Below are 16,289 nucleotides of genomic sequence, written 5' to 3'. Positions count from 1 at the left end.
ATGACTGTGATCGTTTATGATAGTGACGTTATCGTGGAAAGTGCGCACACGGCCATTGCATTTAGAAAAAACACATCGCCACGAAATTGAGATGTCTGTTAGAATCCGATGTTTGAAGTATGCGTATGCATCATAAACTAGCATTTCGTTGTTTTTGTTCGTCATAAGAATTTCCCTTGTAAACTTGAACTCGAGAGCAATAACAATGAAATTATGATCTCTCGTGCCTTTGTTTGGCAACATTATCAATCAAGCGATAATTGTGTAGGTATGTGTAAATGGAGTCCTGAGTTAATTTTGTCTCTAATATGCTGCGCAAAGTAATTTCTGGTCTAATTGCTCAGTTGCGTGGCCTTATCAATTTAATCCTTCCTATTGAGAGCTTATCAAATCAATCCGGTCATTAACTAGTGTGGCAATAGCCTGGACAGTTTTGGGACAATTTTGTGTGGGAACCAAATGTGTGGGACACTTTTTGTATTTTGGACTGTTTTTGCCGGGACATAAATTTCTGGGACACAAATGTCCTGAAACGTTAAATTCAGTTTCGTAAAAGAATCAACCATATAAGATATTTGAAATTTTTAATTTTTTTTTGAAATTCAAAGGCCCATGTGAACATCCCCTCAACACCACATCGGCCAAGTGAACTTTCTTCCCCACTTCAATCAAATAAAAGACGAATTCAACAATCTATGGGATAGAATTTGTCATCCTTGGGTAGAATTAATAGCAGGCATAATTACCCTTAGATTTCTATTCGGTCCAGTAAATATCGTTTTGATAATTTGGACAACTTTGACGGGCTGATAGCAATCCAAGTTGTTTAAGTTTATATTTAGATAAGTCATAATAGGACTAGCAAGGAACATTCGTTTCATTAAAATACATGAGACCAAGCGGCTTTTTAATTGGTCAAATATTTGCTCAACTTAATTTATTTCTTTTATCTCAAAAATACTGCATTCTAATAGATTGAAAATCCGCATTATGCAATTTGCTAAAAAGTGAAAAAAAAAAAACAAAGTGAATTTTATCCCACTGTATCCATTTGGGGGGGATTGTTCACGTGGTCTAACTCAAAATCGTTTTTTAAGAAAATCTTTATTTTTGGTTTCAAACTGTCTTGCTTCGGTTAAGTTTCATTTCGTAATGGTGCAAATGAAAAACAAGGGCGTAAGCTTATTTTTTTCTCTAATTTTCCTCCTAAAAATGACTCAAAAACAAAAGACAAGCAAATTGAGAGAAATTTTTGAACTTAATTCTCAAAGATCATCAAAAAATCTGACAATTCATAAAAATTTGTTTCTTATTTTCTGCGATCCTTGATGTTTCATTGGAAAACAACAGAAACAGCCTCAACTGCGGCAAAAATACTGCAAGTGAACGATTCAAATCAATGCGACATAGGTTTCCTGGATTTTGATGTCCGAAAAAATATATTTGTTTTTATAGCATGGCTGTAACCTGTTTCATATCATTTTTGCTTCACATTATAATGTTGTCAATTTAAAAAAATCGTAAAACCTTGAAGTTCGAGAAAACGAGACATGTGGGCAAAGACTGCATTGGTTCGCTCAGTTAAATTGACTTTGTAGGCTCTTCACTGTAAATAAATGAGAACGGTCTTCTTAACTTCGAGCAAAGGTATCTTTATTGGATTGAAAAATCCATTATAAACCCAAAATTCTGCTCCGAATCTGTCAAGGTTTTTGATTCGACTTTCGCAGAAATTGAGGAATATATATATCAGGGGCGGATCTAAGATTTTCCTCGAGGGGGGGGGGGGCGGATTTTCAAAAAAAATTCGAAAATTTTTTCGACCTTTTTTTTTAGGTCGATCGAATTGAATTTTGAGCTCTCCCTAAGCATGGTTTAGTCCCTTTTTTTGGCAACATTTTCTGCGCCGCAGGCAAAAATTTGAAAAAACAGTCCAAAAAAGGCGTTTTAGGCACTTTTTGGAAAATGTTGACCAAAAAATATCGTTTTTTCGGCGCGCGCTCCCCCCTAAAAATAGAATATATTGGCGCCAAAGGCGCCTTTAGAAAAATTTTAGGGTCGGTTAGCCAAAAATGGATTTCTTAAAAAGTATCAAAGGGGGACCCTTTGGGTTGGCAGGGGGTCGAATTCCTGAGAGCGGGCGTCTGCCAAGCCCCCCGCCCCCCTAAATCCGCCCCTATATAAGCATGGGGTGGTATTTTTCAATTCAAACCATTTTCAAAGTTGGCAGCATATGGGTATCGATTCGGAAATCTTTGGATTGCCAAGCGAGTATGCTTGCACAACACAAATGCGGTTAACATCGGTTATCTAATAAAAATTTCATAGTTTCAATACTCGATTTTTTTACGCGTGGTAAATTATCTGAGCTCATAATCGTTCCAAACTGAAACAAAACTGCGCGTATCTGAGTGAATGTTCCGACTGCCTTTTAAGGTCTATGGAGCAGTAATGACATAAACAACATAAAATTTGAGAATTTTTCTATGAAAATCATCCCCCCACACGCCATATAAAGTTCAAAACAATAGATTTCGCTCCTTGTAACAAATCAATTATGGCAAATAAGCTTCTTTAAACCAATTTAGAATGATTTCTAAAACGGATGAAATCTCCGCTTACGCGTCAATAGCGCGAAATATATCACGCGTTAATTGTCCCAAATTGGCTAAAATGGCCAAAATTGCTCTAATAATTGCTTTATCGATTAGCTCTTATAAATCAATATTTGTCAGTTTTTCTGCTCTTGAGCATTCTGCTGATTGACTAGTCTACTCATGTTAGCACTTGGATTTGAGATTGGCAGTACCAAATTTACATTTAAACAAAAATTGATCAAACACTATTCGAGACCAATTAAGGGACAGTTGGAACATTCAGGGCTGTTACTTTCAGGAACACAGATATACGAGCAGTCTTGTTTTATTGTTCCGACTTTCGATACGAAAGTAACGGAATATTTGTGCTCGGGTGGGTTTTTTTTCATTCAGACAAATTTCGACTTTTTAACTAACCATTTTTGATGGAGTTTTTTATATCATTCAAAAGTTATTGTTATCCTGAGCTTAAATTTGAAAAGATATTTCACCTGTGATCATTTTTCGTAAAGTTATGGGGGTTTAAAAATTGCCATTTTGACCAATTTGGGACATTTAACGCGCGATATTTTTCGCGCTATAAACGCGTAAGCGGAGATTTAACCCGTCTTAGAAATCGTTTTAAATTGGTTGAAAGAAGCTTATTAGCCATAATTGATTTGTTACAAGGAGCGAAATCTATTCTTTTGTTTTTATGGCGTGTGGGGGATGTTATTACTGATCCCTAAACCTTAAAAGGCAGTCGGAACATTCAGGGCTTCGCCCTGATACGAGCAGTCTTGTTTATGTTTGTAAATCATTACAATTTTTTCTAGAATGTTTGTTATTTCTCGCTTAATTTCAAGAAACCCAGTTTGTCTCCGAAACTTCCGAAAAATATCCAGCGACTGGAGTTTTAAACATGAAACTTCGGAACATACTGTGCCGAATAAAGAACAGAAGAAACATCAACTAGTATACGTACTTGAGGACAGACATCGATTCTATTCAAGAATGGATATGTTTCTTTCTTGCTTTTGTCCTGCTGGGTTAACATTTACAACGCTTATTGTTGCGGTAAGTTTGTTGGTTTCTTAAGACTATTTGTCTGCTCGATGCAAATTAATCACGGTTGAATTTTTCTATTTGGATTAGATGATCATTTTGCGGATTAGTTTTGTCGAAGACCATTTTCATCCAGTTTCTTGAGTGTTCGACCACTTCACACGAAGTTAAGGAAAAGAACTATGACTTAGGAAGCGTTTTTATTCCCGATTTTGACAAATTCAAGGAAAGATTGTATGGGTCACGTGTCGTATAATTACTTCTCGTTCTGCATTTTTTACCTAATTTAATCACCCTTTAATGTTAAAAAAAATCGAAAGAGTTTTTTTTGGGTTTGACTTTATTTGAAAAGCCTAAATTATGGCGGTCGCACTATTCTGTGGTATTTGCACAGCAACCTGCTATCCATGTTTTTAGCTAAGCCCTTGCTAGTCCGCTGTGAAATTGGGCGCGTATCTATTGAAAAGGTGTCGATGATCAATTTTGTTTCAGTTTCAAATTCCGAGAGCGGATCTTCTTCAAATATCACTTGTGTTTTCACTTTTGGGTATGTAGCTCTTTCAAGTTCCCACTTCACGTTTGCTTAATCAAATTGAAGGTAATTTTTTGACATCCAGTTTGCTCTCGAGCATCCTGATAGTTTGCCCCCCCCCCCCATCTGGCCAATATCTGCTTCGGTTGTTTTAGTACCATGATTTTTTAAGAGTTTTTCAGTTTCATTGATTTATAAAGCTGATAAGCAATTGAGGGTAACAAATTTATGACCATACTTTGTAACTATTGTAATATTATTCCTTTCATGACAAGATAATTTTGAAATTGAATGGAATTTTAATTGGACCAAAAAAGCTGGTTGGAAGTACCCTATCCCCGTGTAAACCAACAGGATTGATCTATTGATGTAAATAATCTTTTGGGGGAAAACTTGACATAATTGCCTGGTTTTAGGGTTTATTAACTACTTACATAGTGCTAGAAAGCACTATCGAACAATCGCCCGACTAGAGTTCAGCAGAGACGAACAGAAATACTACATGTGGTTAAACAAAGAGATCAGGTCAAAGGCAATTGCGTAAGTTTGAGCTTTTTCCACTCGAGATTTTTTTTCAGAGTTTTTCAATTCAGAAATTTGAAAAAGTGCGCAAAGTAGTGTAAAAGACGTAGATCGTTACCAAACATCCCTCCAAACTGATGGGCTCTCAAACTCCAGAAATAGCTTTGAAAGAAAACAGCCTTAGTCGACAGTCTTAAGAGAAGTTCACGACGTACTCCTGTTCAACTCCGCTGTGGATAGAGCACGCAATTAAGTAGTTATCTGTCGAGATTGGGCTAAACATCAAAAACAATTGCCTTAACTTTAACTCTAATCCACATGGCATACGCCACCTCTTTAACTGTCCATAGAAGCCAACATCTCGAAAACTAGACTACTGTGGGCAGTTGGAAAATGGTTCAATTTACCAACATAACGGCACAAATTAGGAGTTTTGCACTAATTAAAAACTGTCAGCTGAAACCGGGCACGGGAGTTTTGCTCCTCGGTTCTCTGTTCTAAAAACTGCCCCCTTGATCGAGCTCTACTCAGTACTGTCGATTGTGGAGTACTGAAAATAAACGACAATGAAGACATCCTTCCTTTTGAAGATATCCTTCCTTTCCTTTCCCCCAGACATGAGTTGGACGATCCTTCCTTTTGCAGCTACAAACAACAACAATAACAAAACGTATATTTGCTTAAAATTGTCGGTGATGTGTTTCTTCGAGCATGAGAATAGCTCCATTAAATGTTTGATAAAAAAGGCTATCATATATGCATTTGCACCCAAAATATCTTAAAAAAACATACCTGCTGTTGTATTCAATTAGCAGCGTTTTAATGTTCATCGCCTTAAACAGAACCAGTGTTCCTGCTAGAACAAGTCTAAGCCGTATTTCAGTCGGAAAGTAAGTTTGTTGCCTTCTTTAAAAACCAAATGAGGTGCCAAGGCCATTTAAGTCATAACAGGAACCTCAGCTGTTTTGGTTTTTTTTCGGTGTTCTTAAATTGCACACCAATTGTCATTTTTTTAAACTGAAAGTCTAACAATTTAGGGATTAGTCGACCTTGTTTATCCTATGTGAGTCTCTGTCCTCCTTGATTTAATTGAATGATGAAAGTATTGATGACATATCTGTACATCATATGTTCAAATGAATTAACGAGTTCTTTTTTCTTTAGGCAAGTCGCTCCTTTCTCGGCTGAAGACACTGTATTTGACAGCTCAGTTTTCCAATTTTCAATGCCGCGATACCTCAAAGTCAAAGGGCGCATGGGCAAATACCATTTCCACCCACGTGGTATATTCGACTCAAAATTTCTAGGCAAGTTTCTATTTTTCAACGTTAATTTTTATTTCAGTTGTGAAATCACTGATTATCGTTTCAGCTTCTTGGACTAAGAGCAGCCGGAAGTAAATCTTTCTGAACCAGCAATTGTACATTTGAAATAGACTTTTTCATTTGTGAAATTAAGTTAGAGTAGCAAAGAAGTGAGGAAACATTGCTGGTCAATTTTGTCTGCAGGCTACCTTGAGTTTGATAATATTGGTAGCGGGGGCATTGAGAGGATGGCCCAAAAGCAGACCCCTAAAGAATTAGAAATAGGATGAGATTTATAAAAAAACTGCTCGAATATCAGGGCAATTGATTCTACTCATGTACTCATATTCTCTTCGACCGGCCTCCATGAAAAATTTAAAAGTATTGTTTTCGATCTTTCTTGGCCATAACGAAAAATTTTGTGGTGCTTGATGGAAGCTTCAAAACATCTCATTTTTTTACGAAAAGAAAACCAAAGAAATAGGGACTGCTAATTTCATGTATTGGGCGTAGAAACATCTCAATTGTCCGATCTTTCTTAGATCTGACCTTGAAAATGTTTTGTTTTTCAGATCAGACGAATTATGATTTCAAATAGTCTCCGTAGATTTAACTGGCGATGTATCCGATCTTTCACTTATCAACGTCAGAAAAACACCGCATTTAATCTAATAAGTGTTCTCAGTCCAAGAGTATGTTCACTAATGGGCCAACGAGGCTCGAAAATCAGTCGAGATCAGCTGACCAAATATTTGCAGAAAAGGGGCTCCAATGTGTTGTATGTGGCTCATCAAAATCGAGACGTGAAAGTGATCCGGTTGATGTTTATGGGAACAATGGCTGCTACTCTTTTTCTTACATGGAACGTCAAAGTAAGATTTTTATTGTTCCGACCATTGAAAATGGAGAGGAACTTTGTATTAGGGTGTGTTTTAATTTTTCTCTTTGTTTTCCATGCAAAATAGGTACAACAAATAATCATCGGAATGGGTCGAGTGATATATGATATAAAAGCCCATTCAGTCGTGATCCAAACGATATTTGAAAAATTTGAAAATTTTTTGCATGGTCGAGAAATACGTTTAAAAATTTTTTCGTAGGAGTAACGCGATTTTTTTTGCATGGTCGAGAAATACGTTTAAATTTTTTCGTACGAGTAACGCGATAGATCAACGTTCGTGATGTATAACAATTGATGGAAATTGGTCAATTGATCTAAAAAAAAAGCTTTGGGTTCAACTTGAAAAGAAAAACTAATTGTGCAAGCTTAATTTAGCGCTTCCTTGGCGATCAAAGTTTTCTAAAAAAAATTTTAAACAGTAATGTGCAAAAAAATGTAGAAATTAGAATTTTTTAAAAATTTTTATGCCATTGTTGTTTTTAATTTTTGATGGTAACTGCTGTCAACTTTATCTAAATTGTTAGTTTTATAGGCGTTTGTTTATTTCTCTTATCTCACCACCCTCAAAAAAAACGGCACTAAATTGAAGAAAAAATTGAAAAAAGTTATGTATTTTTATGAAAGTGGTTGGAACATTCTGTGCTACATGCACAGCAACCTGCTATCCTCGCTTGATTTGGAATTTTTGGATTGCTGTTTTTTTTTCATAAAAGCGAATAATTCGTTTTCCTTTTAGGTTAACAGGAGAAGATCTCATCAGTAGTGTATAACATAACAGGAGTGTTTTTTTTAGTTTATCTTAGTAGCCCATTTCTATTGATCGCCTAGTTTTGCATACGCGCAATTGACTGGAATACGTGGATGAGTTTCAAACGTTGTTGAACCTCAAGTTTTTGTCTTTTTAAGCCGTTTTTTTTTAATTTCATTATTTATGACTTTTTTGACGAAACTTTGAAGAAAATAGTAACTGATCATTATTGCCTCCTTGGGCTTTAATCTAATGTAAGTTGCAGGTTTTTTATGTTCAGTCTCTTTCTCCGTAGAGTTCAGATACTATTTAGTTTCAATGAACATAGTGAAGATACTTAATATAAGTCGTGTCGATTTTTTTTTCGTTTTTGCTTGTTCTTAGTTCACGCTCATTTTTTTCAAGCTTCATTCAAAATCTAAATTTAGTCATTATCAACTCTAGTCTTATTTTTTTCTACGAAAATAATTGGTCGTTTTAAAGGAGTGTAGTTATTTATCAGTCATTTACGTCGGGATTGAGGCTAAATTCCCCCGATATAGTTGCTTAGGACTAAAGTCCTCTAGGAAAAATACACTTTTTTGAATTCAATATCCTGGTAATTTAACTGTTAAAGTTGCATGAATTATAATTTTTTTTATTGACTCCATTTTATCTACCATGTAAACAAATGCATTTATCGTTTTTTTTGCGTGACTTTCTGCAATTTTAACGAATCAACTCACATTTGACTGCATATAAAGTTAAGCTTTGAATAAGACAATTAATCAGCCATGTGCCTCAGTTGGTAAGTCAAATAAATGGGAAAAAGGTTCTCAGCGAGTCATCGAATCCCTCATCTGACATTTTGCGCAAGTGAATAAAATTTTAATTGCATTTAACCCACAGGCGTAAAAATCCCAATCCCCTTTCGATGGGGATGCGGGATAGTGTTGAAGGAAGTCCTCTTTTCCTGGAAACCCTCTTTTTTACCTATCTAAAACTTAAGACCTCTAGGACTACTACTGATTTGGGGTTTGCATAAGTTTTTAGCTTAAAGAAACGTTAAATTTAGAGATTAGAGATTCAAACCCAAAAACTCCCAGAATAATTATCGTTTCTCAGGTTTGACGCTAGTTTGCTATTTCATTTTGATCCCCATTTTAGCAAGTAAACATTTGTCTCCGGACTCAAAACGTTCATTTTTTAAGTACTAGTGAGCGGAGTTTGAAAAAATTCGGGGATTTTTTGTTCAAATAGGATTTGGTCTTACGAGAGATTATATCTTGTAGATTTTTCACTGGGTGTTTCTTCATGGAGGGCTTAATCCACGAGCGATTTAGGTCGTACTTTGTTTCGTTTTTCTTCAAAGAAAATTTATAACATTTAGTTTGCGCCAAAATTTGCTTTTTTTGCGGTTTGAATTCAAGTCTTAAGAGTTTTACCGTTACGATAAGCTTGGGCGTGGCAATCGGGTACTAGGCTTTGTTTCATGTAAAAACTTTGGTCACAGGACTCATCTCAAGTGGACGTTTGGACTCATCTCAAGTGATACCTTGTTTCATAATTAAATCAAATTTTTTCTTGGTCCACTTGTCCTAGAGGTAACGAATACGCCTGCGACGGCAATGATCCTGAGTTCAAATCTGATCAGGACCTGTTTTTCAAACGGGAAATTATCTGTTTCATATAAAATTGTCGGCAAATAATTTGTCGGATTAGTTGCCACATCTTGGAATATTTTTTTTTGCTGTACGCATTTTTTGTTAACTGTTCCTTTTGGTGTTTGGTTTACTCCTGCTTTTCGTAATTTCACTGAACGAAAACGTTTCTTAGTTTTTTTTGTTCGACTTAAACACTTCATTCGACCCAAATCATTTCGGCCTATTTTTTGTCGGCTTAGTGACCTAATTTTGGTCGTTTTAAGGGAAACATAATTTGACGCTCCCCTCCGCACTTTTCAACTTGGTTAAAATTTTACCACTCGGTTTGTTGAAATCTTTTCCTTTTTTTTCAGCTAAATAGGTTTCGGCTTATAATATATCAGCTCGTTTGAAGAGCAAAAGGTTTTTAATTAAACATTTTGATGGAAGACTTGAAAGTTTTTTTTTTCAATTGAGTTTTTCCAGTTAAATCGTTTTTTTTTCGGCGCAGCGTGTATCTGCTCAAGAATTCTCGGCTTTATAAGTTTTAGTCGATACTCGGTTTACATTCAATTGTTTAATTTCTTGGCATATTTTCTTGAAATGAAATTTTTTTTGACAAAATGAAGACAAAGATAGGAAAGTTTTTGGTAGATCATTTTTTAAGGTTTTTTTTACGGCTTTTATCTCAATTTCTGTCGGTTAGTTTGTCATGCTATGTATGTGTTGTATTGCAATTAAAGCGAAGCATCAATGTAAAATCAATAATGACAATGTAAAACTGATTTTTGAAAGTCCAGTTGGGGGACGGGAGACTAGCCGGTTAGTTTTATGGAAAATTTCAATTAAAAAAAAACTTAGTTCAAAGAGCTTCTAGGTGAAATAATTTTTTTTTCAGAATTTCCAAAATTGGAAAATATTCACAAATCAATCAATTTTCCGTTTTACTTGTTCCTGGGCATTTTCCCACTAGTCTCCTAGCTATGTTTTTTTATTCTTTTGTGTTCATTGACATTTTTTCAACAACCTGTTTGCAGTTTTTTCTACAGATACAGCGGCATGAAAAAGTGAAACCTTTTGTAAAAGAGTTTTATTGGTATCATTTATGTTGTCTCAGGAGACTCTCACTCAATCCATAGAAAGTGGGAAGTTGTTTCAAAACTGGGTCTACAAATTTACAGTTTACGGCATGCCAGCAATAAGTTAGTACTTTTGTCAATCACTTTTGATTAAATATCATAAATATCAATTAATTGATTTGATTTAAAAAAAAACTATTGGAAGATTTATAATTTGTTGGCAGGTTTTATAATCTTCTTGATTGTGGCTGCTCGCCTACGGTCGTATGTCTGCAGAATGGAGTACATGCCAAAATCGGATGCGGTTTTGATCCAGTGTGAAACAGTTCTGGGCTTGAAATACAGGCAAGTGTTAAATTATTTGTTTTGGGCCGAAGTCTCAGGAGGGTTTGTTTTTGCTTTGAGCGTTCGATTAGGAGGTTCTGTGTAACAATTGAATGGCTGCCTGACGATGCATTTTTTGTCTGTTGGTTATTTTATATATGAAATTTCATATGTGAAATATGTAGGTGATTTCATTTGAAAGGGACTTAACGCTTGAAAGCTGCGTTCTGCTGCTCGTGTTTTTAAATTCTTAATATTAAAAACGGAGAGAATGTCACTTATACAGATCGCGATGATTTGTTTTTTTTTCAAGGAAAAAATTATGAAGTTGGTTCACGCTCAAAGGTTTTTCGTGATTTGACTCTGTTAATTTCCTTTGCTCATACTAGCTAACTTTAGTGACCGGCGGCAGTATAATAGTACGACTATTCTTTTTTTCTAACATAAGTAGCAAATATTGATCCCACTTTTGGTGGCACCTTTACGGCTTTGTGATAGCACGTGACCGGTAGCGTGATAGCAAACTTTAGTGACCGGTAGTGTTAAAGTACGACTATTCTTTTTTCTAACCTAAGTAGCAAATATTGATCCCACTTTTGGTGACACCTTTACGGCTTTTTGATAGCACGTGTCTTGACGTTCGAATACTAGTAAGTTAACACAGTTGATGGATTTTAAATTCATCAAATGAACAGAAAAAAGATTTCCCTCCATAGCAATTTTTTAAGAATCAATGAACGTAGTGAATACTTGTATAGGTCTTGGTGTTTTTTTTTCACGCTCAAGTTTCATTAATCGCGATTTGATTTCTTTTCAAGTTCAGTTCCTTTCCTTTGTTTACCCAAGCAAAGCTTGTGTTATAGTATGAACTCTCTTTTTTTTTCAACCTAAGTCGCAAATATTGTTGCGACGCAAATATTGTTGCAACAAAATGAGTTCATTTTGATCAATAACCAGCTATTAAGTATAGCCATTGCTAAGGATATAAACACAGACTATTATATTACAAATAGCACTTAAGCTCCAAGATATCATGGATCTGTAGCGTAGAGGTAGGGAAGGATACGAATAACAAAATGAGAGGGTTCGAACAGGATTGGATGTTTTTAATTATTTTTTTTTCGTATACTAGCTAAACTGCCTCCGCTCTATAAATTGAGGCATGTTAGTTGGTAAATTTCTTTTTTTTTCAAATTGACTGGTACTGCTAATGCGTCATAATTGGCTTGCGTCACTTAGTATTTATGTAGACTCAAAAATGTCGTGCGTCACTTAAGAAGTTTTGTAGACTCATTCAGTTTTTCCCATTTGCGTTATCGGTCAGATTATTGCTTGTGTATGTGAAGTGCAACTTCACCTCAGTGTAAATTTTACTTTATAAAGCTATTTTCTTGTGTTCTTGCAATTTTCTGAGAAGCGCTGCTTCGCCTTTATGTTAAAGTTAGGCAAAGTCACCAATCGAACAGCAAAAAATTAAAGTGCACTAAAATTGTGAATGACTACTAGTTTCAAAAAATGAACTTTGATTTTCTGAATTCTCGAATTTTGGTAACGTTACGAAAAGAGTGCCAGTCATAAACCATTTTTGAAGCTCAAAAAGCTTATGGTCATATAATTTCTTTTTCGAGAGTGGAAAAATGTTGAAAAAATTTCAATCTCATTTTTTTTCGTTCCTGCAGTTTTTTGACACTTCCAACCCTCTGTTGTCTATGAGAACTAATCGCATGCGCAAAGGGCATATTATAAAGTTGTCATTAAATCATTTCATCTCCGGGTCTCATTTCCTAATGCTTTCTTTTCCAACTTCTTTAGTGTTTAGAAATGATGATAAATGGTTTAAAAAATTGGTGTTTTTCTTTTGAACAATGTCGTCTGTTATCCCGGCTGTATACCGATTTATTCGTCTCGGTCGCGACTGTTTCCTGTTTCCATTGTGAAGCTCTTTTAAACAGTAATTTTGGTTTTAAAACGTATTTCACCTAATTAATTTAGTTTCCCAAATGACTTCTACTGCTGGAAATATTTGAATATTTAAACGCGTGTGATTAACAAGTGCTCCAAAGTTCCCGCATAGACTTTTTCATGTTAAAACTACAGAATCAAAGAATCATTTGATAAACCTGGCACGACGAAGGGTTTGAATCCGGCCAGGGTTTGTTCTTTTTTGCAAACGGAAATTTATCAGCTGAAAAAGTAAATGCCGGGCTATCGTTTGTTTGCTTAAGTTTGTCGGCTGATTGCCGCAGCACGGGTTTTCTTGTGATTAAAGGATTTTTTCTAGTAAAAAATCCTTTCGATGTTTTCCGGCAGTGGTGCATTTAATTAAGTTCCAAGAAATATCGCTGAACTTTTTTCTTTTAGAAGAAAGCAATGAATGCAGCCTTGTCTTTTTTTGAGTTACTTGTTTTAGTGATTGCAAAAATTCGAGAAAAGCACCGATGTATCCGTTTTTCACAAATGATGTTTTTCCGGGTTTGAGTCTGTTAAATGAGCTTTAATGAATCATAAGGGTGCTAGAAAATGGCTAGATCGTGCCCACTCCTGAAATGTTGTGATAAATTGAAGAATGACGCCATGTTTTACAATTAGCTTTTCACGCTTTAATAATGGCATTTATTTTTCTTTACAACAAGTGGCGCGAAGCTCTGTTTCGCCTGTTTTGAATGCCTTGCAAGTAGATATAAAGTTGTATCCGTTTTTTCTTGGCTACTGGAGCATCGAGTAGTCCACTTAATTCTTTGAAAATTATCGAAACTCTTTAAAATGATAATTTGTTGAAACTGACAGTTTTTGCTTTAGGTCTCTCGAAGTAAGCAGAACCAAGCTGCAAATATCTCCGAAAGTGGCCAACAAACAAATATCTGCAAAAATTGACGGACATTACATACCTTTCACTTTGGCAGTGGATGCAGATTTCAACGACACTGTCTTGTACTCGTTGTAGTTTTTGTGCGAGTTAATATTCCGACGAAAACTGAAGATGAGTTTAGACCAGTGCTGGGATTCGAATATGGAATTTTGGCGTTTCTATGGACAATGAACTGAATAATTGGAAAGTTTATCTTTGAAATGCTTCCTTGAAGAAAATAGTAAACGAGTCTTGAATTTGTTGACTTGCCTTGTGTGTTCGATAAATATTGAGTAAAAACTTCTTGTCGATACATTTTTTGAATATTTCAGTCGTCAAGTTGTTAATCGAATCAACAGCCTATGCTCCTTAAATTTCAGTTATTTTTTATGGTTTGAATATTCGACATATTCTACTAAAAATACTGAAAGTATACACATAGTAGGGTCTTACCCAGAACGAGGCTGCTTGAAGCAATTGTTTTCTTGGTTTTCGGAGTTTTTTAATAATCTTCTCCGATAGGCAACAAGTACATCATGATCAAAAATGATCGTAATTGATTTTGAGTTGCATTCATTTGTTGCTTTGCTTTATTACCCTAGCGAAAAGCAAGGGTATTGCTATCGGGTACTAGACTTTTTTTCCCGTAACCAACTTCAAAGAATGATCAAAATGGAATGGTGAATTTAGACCCAGTTCATAATAAACTCATTTTTCTTTGCGTTTACGGCACTCTTGGTCTGGTGGTAACTAATACGCACGGGAAGGCAAAGGTCTTGGGTTCGAGTATAATTCCACAATAGAATTTATTTTTTTGGGTGTACGCAAGTTATATTGTAGTTGATTTCAGTGTCTTGATTTTTTTTCTGCTATTTGTAATTTTACTAATTTTGTCTTCATATTTTCTTTTTTTTGCTTAAATACTTTATTCTGCACAATTGATTTCGGCTTATTTTTATCGACTTGGTGACTTTTTTCTGAGTCGTTTAAAAAAACCATATTTTTATGCTCCACTGTGGATCGCACAAAATGCTAAATATCTTATTAGAAATTATAGTTTTTTGTGACAACTTTTTTTCGGCTTTTTTCTTTTCCTATTTGGTTTGCTTGATAGGTTCGGGCCTATATATTTTCGGCGTAAGTGCCTCTTATTACGTCTTTCGACAAGCGATAAAAAACTTTAAACTTTTTTGTGTATATTTTGAGGGTGAGGGGTACTTAATAGTTTTTTTAATTTGTTTTTACTGAATAGGTTTCGGCGTATATTATATCGACTTAGTGACCTCATATTGTTGCATTTGAAAAGCAAATTAAGTTGTGTGCTTGTTTTGAGGGTGAGTGTGACTTAATTCATTTTGATAGATCTAGTCTTTTCGACATTTTCGATTTTTTTTTATTTAGCGGCTTTCTGGTTCTGTATTGCAAAGGCGCGAAGCTAGGCTTCCTTTCTGTTTGGAAAATTTGAAGGATGGATTACTTGTTCCTAGTTGTTGGTAATCTTTTAGATGGAATCAAAAAAAAACACACAAAAAAGTTTTTTGTGTTCTTTTTTCGCTTAAATACTTTATTATGCTCAATTGATTTCGGCTTGTTTTTTATCGGCTTAGTGACTTTTTGAGCCCTTTCAAGGAAAACATATTTTTATGCGCCCCTGTGAATCGCACATAGAATTGATAGTTTTTTATGACAATTTCTTTCGGCTTTTTTTGTTTTCCTTTTTGTTTTTCCTGATAGGTGTCGGCCTACATAAAATCGGCGTAAGTGCTTCCTATTACAAGCGAAAAAAAAACACTTTTTACTTTATTTGTGTTTTGAATGTGAGGGAGACTTAATAGTTTTTAATTAGTCTTAATTTTTTTTTGTTTTTTCCGCCTTTTGAAATTTTTCTTTTTTTCGGCTTAATAGGTTTCGGTGTATCTTTTATCAATTTTGTGACCTCATATTGTTGCATTTGAAAAATAAATACAAGTTACCTGTGTTTGCGTTTTGAGGGTGAGTGTGACTTAACAATTCAGTTTGATAGATCTAGTTTTTTCGACATTTTCGATTGTTTTTTTTTTCGACTTAGCGGTTTTCTTGTTTGTACTGCAAGTAGTGCGAAGCTCAGCCTCACCTCTGTGTAAAAAATTTGAAGCTTCGAGCGAATTATTTATCCCAAGTTGATGGTAATCTTTTAGATGGCATATAAAGTTTTTGTGAAAGGTTGTTAGCTGAAAAGTCGAGATTCGTCTGAAAAAAAACCTTGTCGTAGGTCAGAGCGGCATGGGCTCAATGATGAATATTGGTTTCCAGAATATTGATTTATTGAAGCTGCTCATGGTAGTAGCGGATCTATATTTAGTAAGCTAACTCATCAAATCGCTATTAAATAGTAAAGATTAAGATGATCATAAACAATTCTGATCTCCTCAGCTTTTGCAATGGTACGATTTAGGTTTTTGCTGTGTGCACTAGCCAACTTCAGTGAGCGTTTGTGTTATAGTACGACTATTGGGGCACCTCTACGTCTATTGATAGTATGTGCTTTGAAATTCTAAAAGTAATAAGTTAACACAGTTGATGCATTTTAAGTTTGTCAAATGAACCGAAAGAAGCTATTTGTTTGAACAACATAATAATCTTAACATTTCAATATAAGAAGTTTTCTAATATATCTTGCAATTTGTTGAAATGCATAATTCATAAATAATGTGGCTGTATGATTTTCAATTTATTGCATGGCAAATTAGTACGGATCCTACAGTTTGTTATATTCCAAACTAATACTT

At 35.0% G+C, this 16,289-nt stretch overlaps 3 protein-coding genes across 4 annotated transcripts in view; all 3 read left to right on the top strand.

Annotated features, from left to right (window-relative positions):
• Positions 1–13,832, top strand: part of LOC134845546 (uncharacterized) — a 334,750-nt gene extending 320,918 nt beyond the window's left edge. Inside the window, exons 2-5 of the mRNA XM_063862482.1 lie at positions 6,574–6,871; positions 10,388–10,472; positions 10,574–10,694; positions 13,473–13,832. Coding sequence (XP_063718552.1) covers positions 6,584–6,871; positions 10,388–10,472; positions 10,574–10,694; positions 13,473–13,617 — 639 coding nt within the window. The 5' untranslated portion in view covers positions 6,574–6,583 and the 3' untranslated portion in view covers positions 13,618–13,832. The remainder of the gene's footprint in view (positions 1–6,573; positions 6,872–10,387; positions 10,473–10,573; positions 10,695–13,472) is intronic.
• Positions 1–16,289, top strand: part of LOC134845545 (Golgi reassembly-stacking protein 2-like) — a 581,279-nt gene that overhangs the window by 320,913 nt on the left and 244,077 nt on the right. The window lies entirely within an intron of this gene.
• On the top strand, positions 3,415–6,127 carry LOC134845547 (uncharacterized). The gene is made up of 5 exons (XM_063862483.1): positions 3,415–3,653; positions 4,134–4,188; positions 4,590–4,713; positions 5,860–6,002; positions 6,067–6,127. The coding sequence occupies exons 1-5, from the start codon at positions 3,591–3,593 to the stop codon at positions 6,093–6,095; spliced, it is 414 nt and encodes a 137-aa protein (XP_063718553.1). The 5' UTR covers positions 3,415–3,590; the 3' UTR covers positions 6,096–6,127.

Source organism: Symsagittifera roscoffensis, chromosome 5 (genome assembly GCF_963678635.1).
Source record: "Symsagittifera roscoffensis chromosome 5, txSymRosc1.1, whole genome shotgun sequence".
Classification (NCBI taxonomy): Eukaryota; Metazoa; Xenacoelomorpha; order Acoela; family Convolutidae; genus Symsagittifera; species Symsagittifera roscoffensis.
Note: the sequence above shows the minus strand (reverse complement) of the source record. Positions and strands in the feature narration are given on the sequence as shown.